General features: G+C 41.5%; 1 protein-coding gene across 2 annotated transcripts in view; it reads left to right on the top strand.

The window, feature by feature from the left end:
• Positions 1-19,039, top strand: part of LOC129384264 (uncharacterized) — a 31,262-nt gene extending 12,223 nt beyond the window's left edge. For both annotated transcript variants that reach the window (XM_055069482.2, XM_055069481.2), the window contains 4 exons: positions 5,781-5,798; positions 8,134-8,189; positions 8,313-8,405; positions 18,787-19,039. In XM_055069482.2, the coding sequence (XP_054925457.1) occupies positions 5,781-5,798; positions 8,134-8,189; positions 8,313-8,405; positions 18,787-18,936 (317 nt within the window). In that variant the 3' untranslated portion in view covers positions 18,937-19,039. The remainder of the gene's footprint in view (positions 1-5,780; positions 5,799-8,133; positions 8,190-8,312; positions 8,406-18,786) is intronic.
• Positions 19,040-19,449: the final 410 nt, after the last annotated feature.

The raw sequence follows: 19,449 nt of genomic DNA, 5'->3' as shown, positions 1-19,449 counted from the left end.
TTTTGTGTCTTCGTATAACGTTTGCATTCTTCCAGTTTTCTGGGACCCTTGGAGTCGATAGACACTTCGTATATAGATCTGCCAGTTTTCCAAGCTTTATGTCTCTTGCATCTTTGATTAAAGCTACTCTTATTCCATCTTCTGCCGATTTTCCCCGTTTCATGCCTTGCAACGCCCTTGCGACCTCATCGCTAGTTATAGGAATCTCTGCAACCTGTTCATTACTGCTTCGAATGGAGGTATCGTGGCTCCTCTGAGTATTGGACAGGTCAGTATAGAATTCTTCGGCTGCGTTTACTATATGTTCGATATTACTGATGATATTGCCCTGCTTTCCTTTCAGTGCATACATCTTTCTATATGCTATGCGAAGTTTCCTTCTCGCCGATTTCAGCCTGCGACCATTTTTTACTGCTTGTTCAGTCTTTCTCACCTTATAGTTTCGAATATCACTTATTTTCTCCTTATTGATCAGTTTTTGCCAGTTCCGCGTATTCTATCTTATCTCTTGAGTTGGACACTTTCATTCTTTGCCATTTCTTAACAAGGTTCTTTGTTACTTGGGAGAGCTTGCCTACTGGTTCTCTTGGTGCCTTGCCTCCCACTTCAATTGCCGCCCCTGAAACCAGTCTAGTTAGGGTTTCATTCATTACCTCTATGTCATGTTCATCGCTCTGTTCTAAAGCTGCATATTTGTTGGCAAGTACCACACTGATTTCGTCTGCTTTTACGCTTACTGCCTTTAGGTTGGCCTGTTTGTTCTTGAGAAATTTACCTCTTTCTCTCTTCGTATTCAGATGAATCCTAGCCCTTACTAATCTATGATCACGGCACCTTACCCTACCTAACACTTCTACATCCTGCACTATTATGGGATCGGCAGAAAGTATGAAATCAATATCATTTCTTGTTTCACCATTAGGGCTTTTCCAGGTCCACTTTTGGTTGCTATGCTTCCTGAAAAGGGCATTCATTATTCGAAGCTTATTTCTTTCTGCAAATTTTATCAACATCTCTCCTCAACCATTTCTAGAATCGACGCTTTAGATACCATTTGCTTGTTCACCAGCCTACTTTATCCCCGCTTTTGCATTGATGACACCCATTAGTACAGTATACTAAGTTTTCACTTTTCTCATCGCTACTTCAACAACTTCACAAAACTGATCTACTTCATCATAATCATCGTGACTGGGTGTTGGAGCGTAGGCTTGAACTATGTTCTATACCTCATATTAAGTTAGATTATGACTACTGCTACAGTCTCATTATTGCTGTAGAATTCGTCAATCTTGCCCACTATGTCCTTATGGAGTAGGAATCCTACCCCGTATTGCTTCTTATCTGCGAGACCCCCATAATAGAAGTCATGGCGCTTAGTCAGTGCTGTATAAGCCTCACAAGTTCTTCTAACCTCGTTAAGACTAATGTTATTCCAAACAATGTCTGGTAGTTCCTCGAAGAGTCCTGCTAAGTTAGCTTCATTTGACAGAGTTCGGGCGTTAAATGTTGACAAGATCAGTTTCTATTGGCAGGTCAGTTTCCTTTGATATTGCGGAATACAAAAAATGATAGAACATCTTATTGGTAGATGTGATTGGTAGACGAGCTTATTTTCCCCTATTACTGGTGTGCGTGGAAAAGTGACTGCTTTGAGATTGCGGAATAAAAAATGATAGAAAAGCTGATTGGTAGATAAGCTTATTTCCGCCCATTGAGTTCTCCGTGGAAAGTCCACCGCTTTGGGATTGCGGAATACAAGAAATCATACGAAAACTCATTGGTAGATGTGATTCGTTCACGAACATATTTTCCCCCAATACTGGCGTGCGTGGAAAATCGACTGCTTGCAGATTGCTGAATATCAAAAAACTCAGTGCCCCTCGACTCTGTAAAGAAGGATGACCAGCGAAGCTGTGTATGTGGGCCCCTTACTGGCGAACTGCACCTCCACCGCCAGTCAGCCTTGCATTGAACTAATTTCGGCTCGGCTCACGTATGGGGAGTGCTTAACGCCTGCTTCACCTCCTTCGCGGGTCGGGCCGGTATTGCAGTATTTCCGGGACAGGCCCACGTATGAGGAGTTCTTAACACCTGCTTCACCTCCGCCGCGGGTCGAGCAGGTATTGCACTATTTTAGGGAACGGCTCACGTATGGGGCATGCTTAACGCCTGCTTCACCTTCCCCGCGGGTCGGCTCGGCGTTGCAGTGTCTTCGGGATCGGCCCACGTATGGGGAGAGCTTAACGCCTCCTCCTGCACCCCAGCCACGAGTCGGCCCGGGATTACACTATATTCGGGATCGGCCCACGTATAGGGAGAGCTTAACGCCTCCTCCTGCTCCCCAGCCGCGAGTCGGCCCGGGATTACACTATATTCGGGATCGGCTCACGTATGGGGAGTGCTTAACGACTCCTCCTGCAGCCCAGCCGCGGGTCGGCCCGGTATTGCACTATCTTCGGCATCTGCGCCCGCATGGGGAGTGCTTAAGCCTGCTTCACCTCCGCTGCGGATCGGCCGGCATTGCACTGTCTTCCGATAGGCCCACGTATGCGGCGTTCTTAACGCCTCCTGCTGCACCCCGGCCGCGGGACGGGCTGGCATTGCACTATGTTCGGGATCTACCTACGCATAGGGAGTGCTTAACTACTGTTTCGCCTAAGCCGCGGGTCGGCCCCGCATTGCACTATCTTCGGGATGGGTCCACGTATGAATATTCCTTAACGCCTGGTTCACCTTCGCCGCTGGTCGACACGGCATTGCACTATCTTCGGGATCGGCACACGTGTGGAGATTCTTAACGCCTGTTTCACCTCCACTGCGGGGCGGCCCGGTATTGCACTATCTTCGCGATCGGCCCACGTAAGCGTACGGCTTAACGCCTGCTTCACGTCCACCGCGGGTCGGGCAGGTGTTGCACCAACCTCGGTATCGGCCGACGTATGGGGGATACTTAACGCCTGCTTCACCTCCGCCGCTGGTCGCCCCGAGATTTGGCTATCTCCGGTATCTGCCCAGGTATGGGGAGTGCTTAATGCCTGCTTCACCTTCGCCGCGGGACAGGCCGGTATTGCGCTATATCCAGGATCGGCCTACGTATGGAGAGTTTTTTACTTACGACACGAAAATTACCTTGGACCGTAGAGGTATACAGCTTAGGTGTAAAAATGATAGAAACGCTGATTGGTAGATGCGATTGGAAGATGCACTTATTTTGCCCCACAATTGGTGCGCGTGGAAAATCGGCTGCTTTGAGATTGTGGAATACCAAAAAAGTGATAGGAACACTGATTGGTAGATGTGATTGTTAGATGAGCCTATTTACCCCCATTACTGGTGTCCTTGGAAAATCGACTGCTTTGAGATTGCGGAATGCACAAAATGATAGAAAAGCTGATTGGTAGATGAACTTATTTTCCCCATTACCGGTGTACGTGTAAAATCGACTGCTTTTAGATCGCGGAATACAAAAATGAAGAAAAGCTGATTGCTCCATGTGATTGGTAGATGAGCTTATTTTCCCCCATTGCTAGCGTGCGTGGCAAATCGACTGCTTTGAAATTGTGGAATACAAAACATGATTGAAAAGCTGATTTGTAGGTGTGATAACTGTGTAATAATAGATGATTTGTAGCCTTGGCAGAAATGGTGACGTCGCCGTCACCAAGCCAAGGTCGTAAGAAAATAAAATGGTAATATTAGAAGCTGTTGTGCAGTAAAACAAAAAGACCGGTTGGGACGTTGTTTCGGCTCAGTTCATACCATACATCTGGCCAATAAATGCCTAATTAGTACAGTTAACACATGCAATAGTTATAATGGTGTGATAACAGATGATTGGTAGCGATGGGTGGGTATGGATAAGCTAGCTAAATAACTAATCAAAACTCAAGTACCAGCCTAGCAAAAGAAGGCTTACGCATAAATAGACAATGCTCAGAATTTCTGTTCATTTTTATAGATAGAAAACATTCCCAAACATTGTTCGCTATTTATGAATAGTGAAGCCAAAAGCATTTTGAATTTTCTTGGTAAGAAAAAAAAACTGGGGGAAACTTATCCACTTCTATATGCTCGAAATTTTCTTCTGATGCCTGCAAACATCTCTCAAAATTGTGTAGCCAGTAAAAAACATTTTCCAAAATGCAGTTAAACAAGTAACGTATATCAAGACACAACACACAAACCCTTCTAGCTTGCACAAAGGCGCAAAGGAGTATGAAAAGTTCACGCTTGTTCATTCACTTGTGTTCCTGTTCTTGGGGCACTGTAAAGATTCGCTATATATACGGAGTCATGCATTCACCATTTACGGCATTCTATTTTAAACGTTATGTACCAAATCACTTCAAGGTACAAATACTAAGCATGACAAGTATGACTATTTTCCGCGCACACATGCGCTTTCTGGATTCAGCACTTTTGCTATGGAACTTTTGCTATGAAATGATCAAAGAAATCTGGAAGGGGAGAAAAACTACACTGTGTTTTTCCCGGCAAGACTCGTGCTAGCGAAATCGCACACTAACCAAAACAGCATGCATTTTCTTTCTATACGTACCAACGAAAAGAATCAAACGGCGCTCGGGTGAGTTATGATCTGAAAGAAATTACGAATGGTTGACGCTCACATATGAAATAGACGTCAATTTGGAGTGAAAAATAAGGTGTTCTTTTTGCATGACATAAAAGCACTGAGAAATTAGTAGTAGTATTTGGTCTACATAATGATCTACCTATTTAAACGGTTCCAAACAGTCTAAATATTTGATTTCTTTCAGCTTACATGGGTATCTTCTTGATTATATTAAACATTCACTCCATCGCTTCGTATGTGAATCGCAGTGTTTCACTCCTGTATGTGTCTTTCTTTTATTCATGCGCATAGAATGGTCCTTGCCATTATTGTGTTCTAGCGCATTCATCAAGCTAGCAATTCATTCTCCGGGTATGATTGCTCCTGAATGAAACCTTTACGTAGGTCCGCTCAATGTGAAATTCGGCACAGTTTGACAACACATTCAATTCATAAGTTTCAGAACATTGTGTGCAATTCACCCAAACATTGTATCTACTTTAGACACAATGATTCGTGATTTATTTTTCTTCATGCATTTGCATACGTCCGGAAAGCTGTTTCTTCTCCGCCATTTCAAATATATATGTTTATTTCTATCATTTCTAAATTACCTGTTGAAAGTCAAGAAATGAAGTGGTTGAAGAAGGGCGTGTTCAAGTAATGTTATAGTAATAGTAAGCAAAATACGATGATTGCTCTTGAAGTTTTCATCCCACTGTTGCTGTTTCACGTTGTGGTCCATTATTATGGAAGAATTTGCTACAATATGGAGCCTGTCACCTTAGTCGCCTGTTTACACTGATATTGGAGCCACCGAATAGTGTACGGATTCTAACGCTAAAAATTCCATAATGCTAAAAGTATATCATAAGGATGTACAAAAACAAACAGGTGATCCAGAGGTACTGCTGCCATGATACATTTCCATTCCTTTTGTCGAAGCTTACAATGTTACGCTTTTTTTCATAGAATTCTGCTAAATTTAGCAAGTCAGGCGCGTACTAGTATTCTGGTGCTGCTTTTAAGAGCTAAGCTAATTTTACAAAATAATTATACTGCTGTAAAACGTTTACTACACGACACAGAATGACAACATTAGGTCACAATATTAAGAAAGCAAAACACTGCTTACTCGTAAATATGTAAGAACACTTGACATTCAGAATTAATATTACATTTAATTTCTGGTTTTATCCTGCAGCCCCACCTAAGGATTACGGTAAGTTAAACAATTTCCAGTCATATATAACTGAACAACCTTAAGCATTCGCATTATTATGTAATAGTGTCAAATCACTATAATATTTACCCTTCATGAGGCGAATTTTGCAGTTTGTTGTGTTTGAATACTTCAGCTGTCTTATATCAAGCACAGTAAACCATATTTTCTACGGTACTTCAGAGGAATAGTGCCATAACTTACGCTGAATTTGGATCACAAATCTCTGTACGGGTGATTGAAAAATTTACATCAGAGTGTCTGACGCCATTTTTCTCAATGAAGCATTTTCAAATTATACGAAAACGCCCCAAGAAGTGCACTAAACTCCTTTAGTAGCCGTTTTTCACACCTAAACAGTTCTAATGCACGCAGCATGCACCAATTTACTACTCAAAAAACTTCCTTAATGCGAAAGTTTCACCTGAACAGGGAAAATAAAAAGTTACGCTTTGAAGAAAGCCTGCGGATAGTCAATAATATTTAAATTACACTAGTCATCACCTGCGACAGGGTATGCGTATTCGTATGCATGTTCTTTCAGTTTTCATTTGTACTTTTTAAAGGAACCAGATCCGTCTAATTTGTTTCTTCATTTGAAGCCATTGAAGGACCCTCACCGAACGTAGGCATTGTTCCCCTTTTCCCACCTCTTTCGAACTTCAGAGAAGCTATTTGAATGTTTTCTTATTTCACCGTAAAGCCGTACACTAAATTTGCTGCGCCTGCCTAGGTCCGTAAACTATACTCTGGATCCGACTGATATCTACACTACTCAGAAGAAGCCAATAGCAATATTCCCTTTCTTCACCTTTACTCTCACAACTTCATACTTCCATTTTTCCTTCTCTGTCATTTCCGGTCTTTCTACTTCCTGTTTTTTCTTTTTATTTCTTGTAGAAGATATCAACATATGTAGAACTGTATCAATCTAGCCGCCTATGTCTTGGTGCTCTGACGGTGGATTCGTAAACTTGGTATGTACCAAAATAGGCATAGTATGACAAGAGTGTATGGCGAACATATATTATCGGTGATGTCATGAATATCATGACATGTGTGTCGTGTAGTTCTGGAAACAGCCGCGTACGTCTTGGTGCTGTCCAGGTGGTTTCGTTAAATTGGCAGGTACCAAAGTTGGCGTCGTATGACAAGAGTGTATGAAGAACATACATGACCGGTTATCACATCAATATCGTGACATGTGTTACATGTAGCTCAAGAAACAGCCGCCTATGTCTTGGTATATAGCAAAATTGGCATAGTATGACAACAGTGTATGACGAGCATAAATGTCATCACATGAATGTATTGACATCCGTGTCATGTAGGTCATAAAACAACCGCCTACGTCTTGGTGCTCTGACGGTCGTTTCATTACCTTGGTAGACTCCCCGCACACTGCTTCTCATAAAAATGATTCCACCCCACCGCACCCAGGCCTACACTCGTCCTGCTCCCCATTCAGGGTGAAGGAGAGTGAGGTACGCGTAAATAAAGAGTGCTGCTAAGGAAAGTAGTTAGTGTCCTGACGAAGACAATTGCCCTTGTCGAAATATTGGCTTAAAGCGACATCTCTTGTTCGACAGCCCATCATTTCAGGGCGGTTATAGTGAATTGAGGCACACAGAGGATACCCAGCTCTTCTTACAAATTGTCACGCATCGACGATCATCACTTCTGGCTTGAGCATGTCGAACTAGCCACTGCTCATATTCACAGAGTAGGGCACCATTTAATATTTGTTGTGTATTTTAGGCCCATACTTGCACAACCCTTTTTGTAGCGTACCTCCTTTTAAGTAACGTGATGTATAATTGGAAAAGGACACAGCGCAAAGAAGACGAAGGACACTAGAGAGCGACACGCACACAGCACTGACTTACAAGAGCTCATTCATGCAGCAATAAAGGAATAAATATATACGGTGCTACCACGCGCATTTTGCGTGCTCTGTAGGTACGTGGCTATCATTTTGAGCATTGCAAATTATATTCCATGTTTTTTGCCGATCAGTCACATATGACCCGAACGTTAGCACCTATATATTTATAGCTTCTTTGATTCATTAATAAAGTGTTGTGAGTCAGCGCTGTGTGCGTGTCGCTCTGTCGTGTCCTTCTCTTTCTCGCGCTGTGTCCTTTTGCAATAAATCACCAAAAAACCCAAGCTTCCAAACTAAGTGATGTGGAAGCCGATGGTAGTGCCAGCTTCTTGTAGAGCACGTCCGTAGAGTTTTCCATGCTCCTGAAGTATATGTTGTGTAATTTGTGAAAAAGACTTGGGCAAAAAGCTGTTTCTGAAATACGTTCATCTCTCTCTCTCTACTTTTCAGCGTTATACCGAAAGGGCGGCTGCTTGTACAAGGGGTTGAAATCTGGACGTCATATGGTAAGAACTTTGAAGCATGGCATCAAGAATAAAATAGGGAATGTAGTCCCATTTTATTATCACGTAGACTTACTCTCAATTTGCCTTGTAATACAAAGCGAATATATATTTCTAATATTACAGTACCCCACAAGCTGCAGGAAACTTTGCCTTAAAGGACGTCCTAGAACTCGGCTTGTGACGCGGCAACTTCCGTTCATGACAAAGTGCTTGAAGGTAAATAATACACTCAGCACCAAACACTAAAAAAAAGTATGGGGTTTTACGTGCCAAAACCACTTTCTGATTATGAGGCACGCCGTAGTGGAGGACTCCGGAAATTTCGACCACCTGGGGTTCTTTAACGTGCACCTAAATCTAAGTACGCGGGTGTTTTCGCATTTCGCCCCCATCGAAATGTGGCCGCCGTGGCCGGGATTCGATCCCGCGACCTCGTGCTCAGCAGCCTAACACCATAGCCACTGAGCAACCACGGCGGGTACACCAAACACTGGTTTGAATGTCAACGTGAAGGGCTTGCGAACGAGGCTAAACAGAGAAACTAGAGCTAAATCAATCTGCAGCAAACAAGACATCACAATTTCTTTGTAATCATCTCCCATTGATTACTCAACTTGATAACTTGATTGCGAAATAGAGAGAAACGCGTGGCACGAAATAGAAGTTGCCTCGCGTGATAGCTATGTGCACATCACTGTATATTAAAATGTATTTATTGACTTATTTTCAAAGAGTGGTGGTATAGGCAGCACGTGGTGTGAATTCACTACTACACACATGTTGCGTAATAATCAAAATCCGCATCTGTGCATATAATTGCATAAATTATGCTCTCGCATAATTTCATGTTCTCTTTTGTTTAACACAAAAGCCTGATACGTAACATCAGTCAGTCGACCGTTAGAGTCCAAGAGCGAAAACGCATCGACCACACAAAAGGTACAAAAAGGGTACGAGCCCTCGCCTTTTGGTCATCGGCACATCGTGCATCGGCACTTCGGCTTTCGCCTTCAAGTCTTCTTAGGGATAAAATGAAAAACCCTGCGAATTTTGTAATATTGAAATTTAATTCTGAATACTTTTTAAATATATTGTAATATATTTTAACATTAGAAAAAACATCGATAGAGTGAAAAGAAGTAATGAACTCAATATTTGGAGGGCCTATTGGGGGGGGAACAAATTTTAAGTTACAACAGACTTGTGGACTGAGTGAATTTTGTCGATCATTAATTTTTCTGTTCATTAATAATATTATTTTTCTCATCTCACGTATATCTTATTATTTGACTTATTTCCTAATAAAAGATCTACTTTTTAATGAACAGTCACTTAATATTAAAAACAGATTGAAGGGAGAGCAGTCATAAAGCATTTCAACTTTTTCTTTAAATATCTGCTTTTCACATCTTCAGAACCTTCATAAATATTGCGGTTGTTGGGATAGCCAAAATTTGATGCATCAGCCTATTATTCGCGCATGCTAAAAAGAGGTATAGTCTGCCGATATTACAAATAATATTTGAAGAATACCTTTACATAGGCATTTATTCGTGTATGATATCTTTTATTGTTGAATTATTGGTAACATCTTAAGGTTATTCCCGAAAACTTAAGCCTTATACCTTAAGCGGAAGTTCCAGCTAATATGAAGCTAATTGAGATGCGGCACCGAGCTTCCTTTTAGAATATATTATGTCAGAAAATTCTGGTTGTCATTAAGTTGTTATTTAAATACAATTTCACCAAAGTATTCACATAGGTCACTTGCTTCAGAATTCGTATTCTCTGAGATCAATTAGTTTTCAACTCTTGATGCTCGAGACATTGAAACAATTGCAAATTATTTGCAATGTGAGGTCTGAAAGCAACCTCGTTTTGCGAGCCTGTAACAGTGGGCTTAGTAGACAACCACTCAAGGAATGCAAGCAGACGACGGTGCCAGGCATTGCGGTCACACCAGGGGGCTGTACTGTTCTTGTCCGCCTAATGGACACGGCCATTTCAACTCCAAGTTGTCTGAACTAGGGCAAGTATGCAATAAAATGGGGCAGCCCAGCCTAGCTGCACTTCAGCAGCAAACTTAATGGGCATGCCTATTATAACGACACTTAAAGACTTCCCCCCATTTGAGGGTGAGGAACGTCTTAATCTGAACGAAAGAAGGAGGGCTAGAGGTGGTGTGTCTCATAAATAGAAGTTTGCAGGGACAACATGGCAATAATTAGCACATGATCAGGGTTGTTGGAGAAATATGGGAGAGGCCTTTGCCTTGCAGTGGGCGTAGCCAGGCGGATGATGATTATGATGAGTATGATAATAAATAAAGGGTGTTTGACGTAACTTGTGCGAAATATTTAAAAAAACGCAAGAGCGCAGTCGCGTGGTTTTATTTTATATTTCGAGGACTTTCTTTATAAACGCTGAAAAAGAATCACCACGCAACTTCTACATTGCCACAAAAAATTGGATCGGTCTTTTCTGAACCCCCTCTACAACAGAGCGAAACGCACATGGCCCAAAAGTGAATGTTAAAATTTTTTGCACAATTCATCTTAGTTAATTAACTAATTCACCGGAATAAAACAAATACTCTAAGGAGCGTCACGTTACGACGAACCATATGCCATTCGTTTCATTCAGCTGCGGCTAACCACTATTTTTAAATCCTTGGCACAAGTTACATGCAAGCACCCTGTATATTGACAGGCTGAACCCACAGTGTACGAACTGAGGTTACATGCAGAATTGTCGCTGGTGTCCCCTAAGCTGGGCAAGGTTTTTCTCCAAAAACGATTAGAACACCTAGAAAAAAGGGCACATAATAGTAGCACACAAAAAATATTACTGGACAAGGAGGATGCTACCTTTAGCCTGGCTTTGTTATTTCTAAATTCCAGGAAGAAACGCACTTACGCAACTCACGCGGAAATTTACTGCAATTTTCAAAGCGTGGCCCATGTGCGGGAACGACTGTCACACACATGTAGAACACCACCATTTGCGCACACTGCTGTTTCCTTTTCTACAGCTTCGCAGCTTGTGCAACTAGTCGGTACTGGAAACGCTATACGCCTGTTTTCCCGTTTTTTTTTTTTCTGAGCAAGAACGACTACTCGCGCATTTTTGATTCAGACGAATTGTGCGAAACCTGAAGTCCACAGCACGCTCCAGCGGACGCGCACATGAACACCATGTGTGCTGGACATTCAGTACACCGGCAAATGCAGGCACATACAGTTTTCGCTCTGGCGCAGCCTGTGAGACCGGCGGCCTTTGCCACGCTTTGCCGTGGACGGCGCGGCAATACAGGATGTCCCATCTCACGCTGAACCAACTAGACCATAGTGCATCGCGTGCTGGCTTGGCTGGCCTGACAGGCGGTACCCTAAAGTTCGGGCGGACTGAAGAGAGCGTGTTGCGTTTGCGCCTTCATCAAACGAAAAAAAAAAAGCGCTCGATTGCTGTGAACTTTTAAGCAACGCGCTGCTGCGGGCCACGTTGTAGCCACGGGACAATACATATAGAAATATTGGGCGATTCTGGCGTTCCCTGTGAGACCGATCGACTTCGCTGTTCGCTGGCCGGCACGCTTAAAATACCAGATAATAAATTGCACTCTAAGGCGGTAATAGTGAGAAATTTTAGGTGTGTTTGTCAAGTAGGGCCTAAATAAACACTTACATCGTCGTTTGTAACCCATTAAAGGTGGTTTATTGAACGCTAGCGAAGTTTCCCAGCTTCCCTTGGTAGACCAAAAACGGGAGAGATTCCATAATGGGAGAATATGCGAACTACTACCTGTACCCAACGTTTCAAATAGCTAGGTTAAATAAGCGCAACAAAAAGAAATACTGAATATTATTGTCCCAATTTTACCGTGGTATACTAGGCGTGCGGTTGGTTGTTCCGGTCTACTTAGTGTGCTATGCAAGGCACGTTGCTTATATTTCGTTCAAGTAAAATATATTATTTGGTTGAGGAACCATACGAGCTATTTGTTAGTTGGCAATTTAACGCTTATGTAGAAAAAGAATCCCGCGTCCTCAAAGAATTGCACAAATCACCATGTTCAACTTCGGTGAAAATGAAAAAGAAATGTTAAGCGTAGTGTGTGGTGAAATTTCGCGATCCTGGTTTCATTAGAAACATTGGAAATATTAGCTGAGCCTTTATTTTTTTCATCTTCCTGCGTTATACTGAACTGTAAAATCCACTGCTTATATTGGCGAAACTAAAATACACGTCATAAGTAATTTAAAAGCACAGTTTATGTTCTGTGGGTTAATTGCGGCCTTTTCTACAAATTACATATCCAGGTGCTCCGCAGAGTTGTTAAGCGACCTTGCTGATTAGTTTACAGTTGCACAGGAAGAACTGAAAAAGGATTTGAAAGGGCTTAGAGAAAGAGAACTAGAAACTGTAAAGGCATAAATGAATGTTTCGAACAAGAAATTTGAGCAGTTCCAGAGTGAGATGGGGACCCTAAGGCAAGACATTGTCTGTGCTTGAGCCGTAAATTGGGAAGATAAGAAGAAAGAAAAGTGGCCTTGTAAATGACTTGAAAGGACAAAGGAGAAATGTAGTACACCTAGAGCAATACAATACAAAGTACAATGCGGAAATAAACGGCGCCCCTCTGCGAAAGAAAAAATTACTTTTTCGATAATATAAATCATTTGGTTTCGTTGACATCGCAAATCAGGAATTCAGACACAGAAGTTGTCCATCGTGTGCCCTCGAAAAACAGGAAGAGGCCAAACATCGCTGTCATGATCGCATCGCTAAAAGTGAGACACTGAGTGTTGAAGGCAGCAAAGAAATACAGAATAAATATATCTGCCCTGGGCATTGATGACAGTTCTCCTACATATATGAATGCGCACCTTTGATGAGCCTAGAAAGTGCTTCTAGGAAAGTCCATGGAAGTCAAAAAGGGAAACAGCTAGTGCTTCGCTTGGCTGTCAAACGGTAAATTTCTGTCGCGAAAGGCTGACCAAATCAATGTGTGGCATAGGACATGCGCAAGGGATCTGACAAAAACTGCCCAATCTCATAACTTGAATAAAGGGAAATCAGCCATCCACCCGTTCGTAGCAGTTGCTACAAAGGAAACCCATACGGGTTCCTCGAAAGAAAAGCCTCAGAGCTGAAGAAAAATTCGTCCTGGTCCGGGACTCGAACCCGGGACAACCGCCTATCCGGGGCAGCCGCTCTACCATCTGAGCTAACCAGGCGGCTAGCAGTTGGCAAGGCGAAGTCAAATTTGTCGACAACACGAAGCAAAGGCAAGTGTTTGACGTAGTAGTTGTGCGGAAACCCGCAAGGTGGAGAGAAGTAATGAATAAAGGGAAAATCAGACATCCACCCGTTCGTAGCAATTGCTACAAAGGAAATTTCAAATTCACTTCGCCCTGCCATCTGCTAGCCGCCTGGTTAGCTCAGATGGTAGAGCGGTTGCCCCGGAAAGGCGGTGGTCCCGGGTTCGAGTCCCGGACCAAGACGAATTTTTCTTCAACTCTGAGGCTTTTCTTTCGAGGAACCCGTATGGGTTTCCTTTGTAGCAATTGCTACGAACGGGTGGATGTCTGATTTTCCCTTTATTCATAACTTCTCTCCACATTGCGGGTTACCGCAGAACTACTACGTCAAATCTCATAACTTATAGTATATTACAAATTGAACAAGCAAAACATGGCAATTATGATATCTCAATCCTTCCTTTCTATGTAAGAAGCGTCCAAAAAATTTGATAACCTTGTCTGTTACTTCTCTCAGAACAATTCTCACAACATTATTGGCGTCACGAAAATGTGGCTAAAAGAAACTGAATCCGCCCATATACCAGGATATCAAGTAATCTCACTGCCTAAGTATAGCTTTTCGCGCGGTGGCAGTTATCAGAATAATATATATCTGCCCTGGGTTTTGTTGGCAGTTCTCCTACATATATGAATGCGCACCTTTGCTGAGCCTAGAAAGTGCTTTAAGGAAAATCCATGGAAGTCAGAAAGGGCTGTATCAACAGAAATGGCCTGGATTTCTGCTGCTGCAATGTTCAACAATACAGCACAAACACGATCGACGCACTTTCTGTTAGGTTCAAATCTCATCTTCTTATAGTTGGTATTTGCCGTTTATCCAAGAGCTCATATATAGCTGAAATAGAGGCTATCTTGCTGCCGCTCACAATACAAAATTATCCTGTTATCACCGGCGATATTACTATTATTTCATGGGGTAATAATTGCAGTTATTATGTATTTATTCTTCAGTCATTCAACCACAGAAATGCTGTCATGACTGCGCCTCGAATGAACAGTCAATCTGCGATTTCATTAGAAATATACTGTGCAATCAAGACTTAAATTTATGAGCGTGCATTTTTAATGTCATTGCCGCGGGCTTATGTGTTACCTCTGTACCGAATCTATCCGAATCTATTTATCTGCGCCGACTATGCGAGCGTGATATCACTGCTTGAATGTACCGATTTTGCAGCCTTGCAAAACGTTGATGTTAACGCCGATGTTCAGAATTTCGTAAAGCATGTTAAAAATATATTAGCACAATGTACACACACATACTCAAAGCGCAATTATGATGTATCCATATGTCCGTGGATGACACAACAGATTCTTAGCATACGAAAAAGAAAAGACTGGTGCATAAATAAATGGGAAAGAGGACAAAGGCAACAAATACTCTCATGCCCAGTTAGGTATTAAACGAATAAATATGTTGTAATGTTGATAAAATGAAGGAAAGAATAGCTCACTAGGCTTATCTCACGAAGCAAAGCTGGTACAAGACAACAGTGGAAGATTGTGAGGTACACAACTAGATTAAACGAAAAATAGCGAGTAATTGACACGTGGTGCTACCTTTCTAAAGCATATGTGAATGAGTTATGTGTCCCATTTCTTTTTTCGCCTCAGCGCTTCTTTGAGTGGATAATCGGCGTTCGTGCTACCCGCTTCTCTTCTCTAGTGTCCGTCTCTCTAAGCCTTACCTCTTTGCGTTACAAATCCTTACCAACTAGCTCAGCTTTCTGTCGTTCCAACTATAGCTATAAGCCTATTGCATTATTAGGAGAAATCCCACCTTTTGAAAAAACTAGTTGCCCAACAAACAAACAAATTTGTTGACGAAAACATTATTATTGTTCTCGAACAACATTTTCGTGCTTCAAAGAAATCAACATCCACAGCCGTGTTAGGATTTTCATAGCGTGGTAATTCTGCTATGCACCAAAATGAAAATCTAATTTTCTTGCTTTTAGATATCAAGAAGGCATTCGACACATTTAGCCATACCATACCACTGCGCTAATTAAAAGGCTATGGCTTCACTGATAGTTTACTGAAATAATTTTTGAGTTATTTATCAGTTCCTATACAATATGTGGTGACTAATGATTTCCTTTGGGAATATGAATATATATCATGCGGTGTACCACAGTTGTCTGCACGGGGTCCTTTATTACTTTGACTTTACATAATTGACATTCCTCAGCACATTACAGAAATTCTGATGTATGAAGATGACGTTGCTCTTACATTTAACAATAAATTGGTTATAACTCTGCAGAACAGTATAATAACCGAGTTGTCAGCTCTTTCTGCCAGTTTTACAATCCACTGACGTGTACCGTAACAAAAAAAAATATGCCGTGTTTTCGATACAAATGGCAATTGACTACAGTTTCATTTCTGTTTCACTGGACGCCAGTTTAATTGAGCTAGTGTTTTGTCTAATAATTAATAGTTTTTTTCAACAGTGATTTATATCGGATGGACCACGTAAAGATCTATGTAAGAAATTAGTTCTTGAGTCCTTTACTCTGATGAAAACCATACCGTAGGTTTCCTCTACTGTACTTCAATTCTTATACTTATACTTTTGTACTATCACTCTGACATTACCTATTGCATTGCGTATTAGGGACTTACATATATAACATAGTCATCGCCTTTACTGTGTCTTCGAAAACGCGCATTGTGCATTATTAGCTCCAACCGTTATGCTACTCAAGTACAAACCTTTTTGAACAGCTTGGTACCTTATGATTTATGTCATTGTGAAATCATAACATCTGCTTTACGATAAGCGGCATTATTCAAAGTAATTCTCGACTGCCATTGAATACTTTCTTTATCCCGAGCTGTATCACTTGACGAGTTTCTAATTGCAATTTCAACCTACCAAAATGCAGCAACTTGTACAGTGAGCGGTTTATTCAGTTTGCCGACGCATAGTTTAGGATGAGCTACCAATAGAAATTAAGGTTTTTAGAGATTTCAAACAGAGTTTTTAATTGTATTACTTCTGTGATAAAGCAGAATGGTAAAATTTCGTGTTACTGCTGCGTGTCTGTTCTTTTTCTTTCTCTCCTTTACTTAATTGTCTTCGATTTTCTAAAATTTATATTTATGTTGTGAATTGCTCGTTTACACACAATTCAAATTCAAATTCAACAAGTGTTAATTGGTGGTTGTTAGATTTCGGCACAGTGTGTTTTTAAGTAGCCCATAAAGTTTATATTCGCAGACATGTTGCATTGCAGTGTTGTTCGTATTTTCTCCCTTACGCATAACCTGTATGCACCATCTATATTGAACCTGCTACTAGACTTTAATCTATCGGCCCAAAAACTATTATTTACATTTCTTTTGGGCTTATAAATAAAGCGGTTATTCCTAAAAGACAGTGTTATGAGCGGCACTCTATTTAGCCCGTTTGCCATGCATAACTACAAATAGCGCCGTCATCAAGCTTAGTAAAATTAGACCAACTTCTCTGAAAAACTGTGTGCGAAGTTCATTGTGTAGGGATTGCACACAGCTTTAAAAAAGATTCTTAAGAGAGTGTTGTAGGAAGTCACGTGGCCGTTGTTATATATGTTTCCTAATCACCTGATGGAACACTGGCTTACAGCAAGATTAAATTTAACAAAAATGGAAATTGTTCTATTTGCGATGCGTCGCACTTTTTTACCGTTTACGGCTGAAATATATGTTACGGATATTTTTAACCTTCATTTTTATTAGTCGTTTGATCCACAATGCTACCCTAATTAGGCGCAATAGTTGAACTGTGCCAGTCACCTTTCTATGTATGCCATATGTAAGGGTCAAGTTATGGAAGACATGCTGAGAAAGTTCAACGTAAGTAAGGTCATTGCAGCCATTGTAATGAATTACGCATAGAAGCGCAGCGGAGCTTTACGTTGCCGTTTTATAAGCGGCGCTGAATGGAACTTTTGCCCACGCAGAACTACAAATGCCCCTGAGATGAGAAACGGCGAAATGGAGGCAAACGCTACGACAAAGTGAATACGCATTACTGCAGTACACTTTTTAAAAAAAAAAAGTCTTAAAGGGACCCTGAAGGATCTGTTCTCGAAGTCTAGAAATAAACAGCAAGATTTCAAACATACTATTTATACACGGACAACGTTTCAAAATATGATTATTTATGTACAGGCAACTTAGATTCTGTCTGCGACTACTCAAATAAAGCTGCTTTGCGGGATTCTAGGTTGCGATTCTACAAAGACGCACAATTCTGTTCTCATTTCTTGAATAGTGTTATTGCGAAATTGCCAGACTTCTTCTTTATGTAGTTACTTTCATGTATTAATCTACACGGCTTTTCTTGGCATCAGTCTACAACACGGGCCTGGCTAAATGAAGGTGCTCGTTGACATCGACTACAATGCTCTGCCGGTTAATCAGGCCCGGCTATTACATTTACCATGCGCATAACGCTCTCTTTGTCTGTCGTTTTTGAATTGCCCACTCTTGCCAATGCAGCGACAGAATAGAAACCTCCTGTAAAGAACTGTTGTTCTCTGTGTGATAAATAGAGACCCCACATCGGTCCTTCTCGTCATTGACAACACTGCACATGCATGTCGTCATGCCCAGTTCTCAGAACCGCAGGATTACGCCGTAATTAGGGGCCGTTCATTTTATGTAACGAGATAGGCGGTTCACAGGATAAACAATTAACTATTGGTCGTTTATCCGCCCGAGTCCAGGTGCATTTTTCTTTCCGCTCTCTATAGTTGACATCCTGAAAAGTCTTTCTATAAGAGACGCTATATTATGACGTTCACGACAATTTATTTACATATTCTGTAAGGTATGTTATTTAGAGAACTGCGTGATGGCACTGCGACAGTTGATAAGTGTGGAAAAAACTATGCAGAGGCTAATCTCAATAAGAAAGGCACTTTACTTTATTACTATACAGCTTCCTACTGTGAAAAAAAGCTGTAATAAAACAGGTATAATGCGAATACAGACTTGAATAATATTTACAATGAGCACAGACTGCTTTGATTATCTACACGCTACACTTGTATTAGCACGAGCTAGATTTTAATACAGCTGTCATGGCGCATCCATTGTTCAGAAAGTTCTTGACGTGCAAATATTCTATTCTTGCAAAGCTGACCATTGGAACATTTTTAGAAATTACGGAAGAAATCTCAAGTAGTTTAAACCGTTACGATGTGTACAGCGAGTAAAATAGTTTTTTTTATATATTATTTAACGAAGTGCTTGTTGATTCTGTTAATTTCTATATGCAGCTCGCAGAAGATTTTGCAGAGAGAAGCTTGAACTCCCAGCAGTGCAGAGTGGGATATTGCATGTACGGATACTGTATGCCAACTACCAGCCGAGTCAATTGTTACGTACCTGCTAATAAGACCGCGCCTTCAAGTAAAGCAGAGAAATAAAGCTAACATTACAGCAGTCGATCGACTGTCTCGTCTTCGTACTGCAAAGTGTTCTTTGGCATGACTCGTTCACAGAATAAATAAAATAAACCTGCAACTTCAAGTTTTCTGATTTCAATAAATTTTGGTTGTTCCTCAAAACATAAGTTTATCCCTAGAGTCCTGTGCCTCATCACTTAGTGAGTTTCTATTGCTGGCCACATCACAGTGTGGACTCAATCTACATGCAACAACCTCAAATATCTCATGGTTGCTCAAGGACTGCCATGTCATTCACCGCAACGCATTGCACCAGTGACGTTAACCACAGCCAAATATGAACTCAAACAGAGGCGGGAGATTATTGTCGCTCCCCCGTTGTGCGCTGTTTGGTCGGGAACACTTCACATACTATCAGAAAGGCCCGTCATTGGCATCCACACGGAGGAAATCGTATCCTGAACGCGGCAACCCTCCGTGATGGACAACCGCACCAAACACTCACGGTTTTGCTGCCAGTCTTCACGGAGCAAG

The sequence above is a fragment of the Dermacentor andersoni genome, chromosome 8, assembly GCF_023375885.2.
Source record: "Dermacentor andersoni chromosome 8, qqDerAnde1_hic_scaffold, whole genome shotgun sequence".
Taxonomy (NCBI): domain Eukaryota; kingdom Metazoa; phylum Arthropoda; class Arachnida; order Ixodida; family Ixodidae; genus Dermacentor; species Dermacentor andersoni.
The sequence above is the reverse complement of the archived record's forward strand: the minus strand, read 5'-3'. Positions and strand labels throughout refer to the sequence as shown.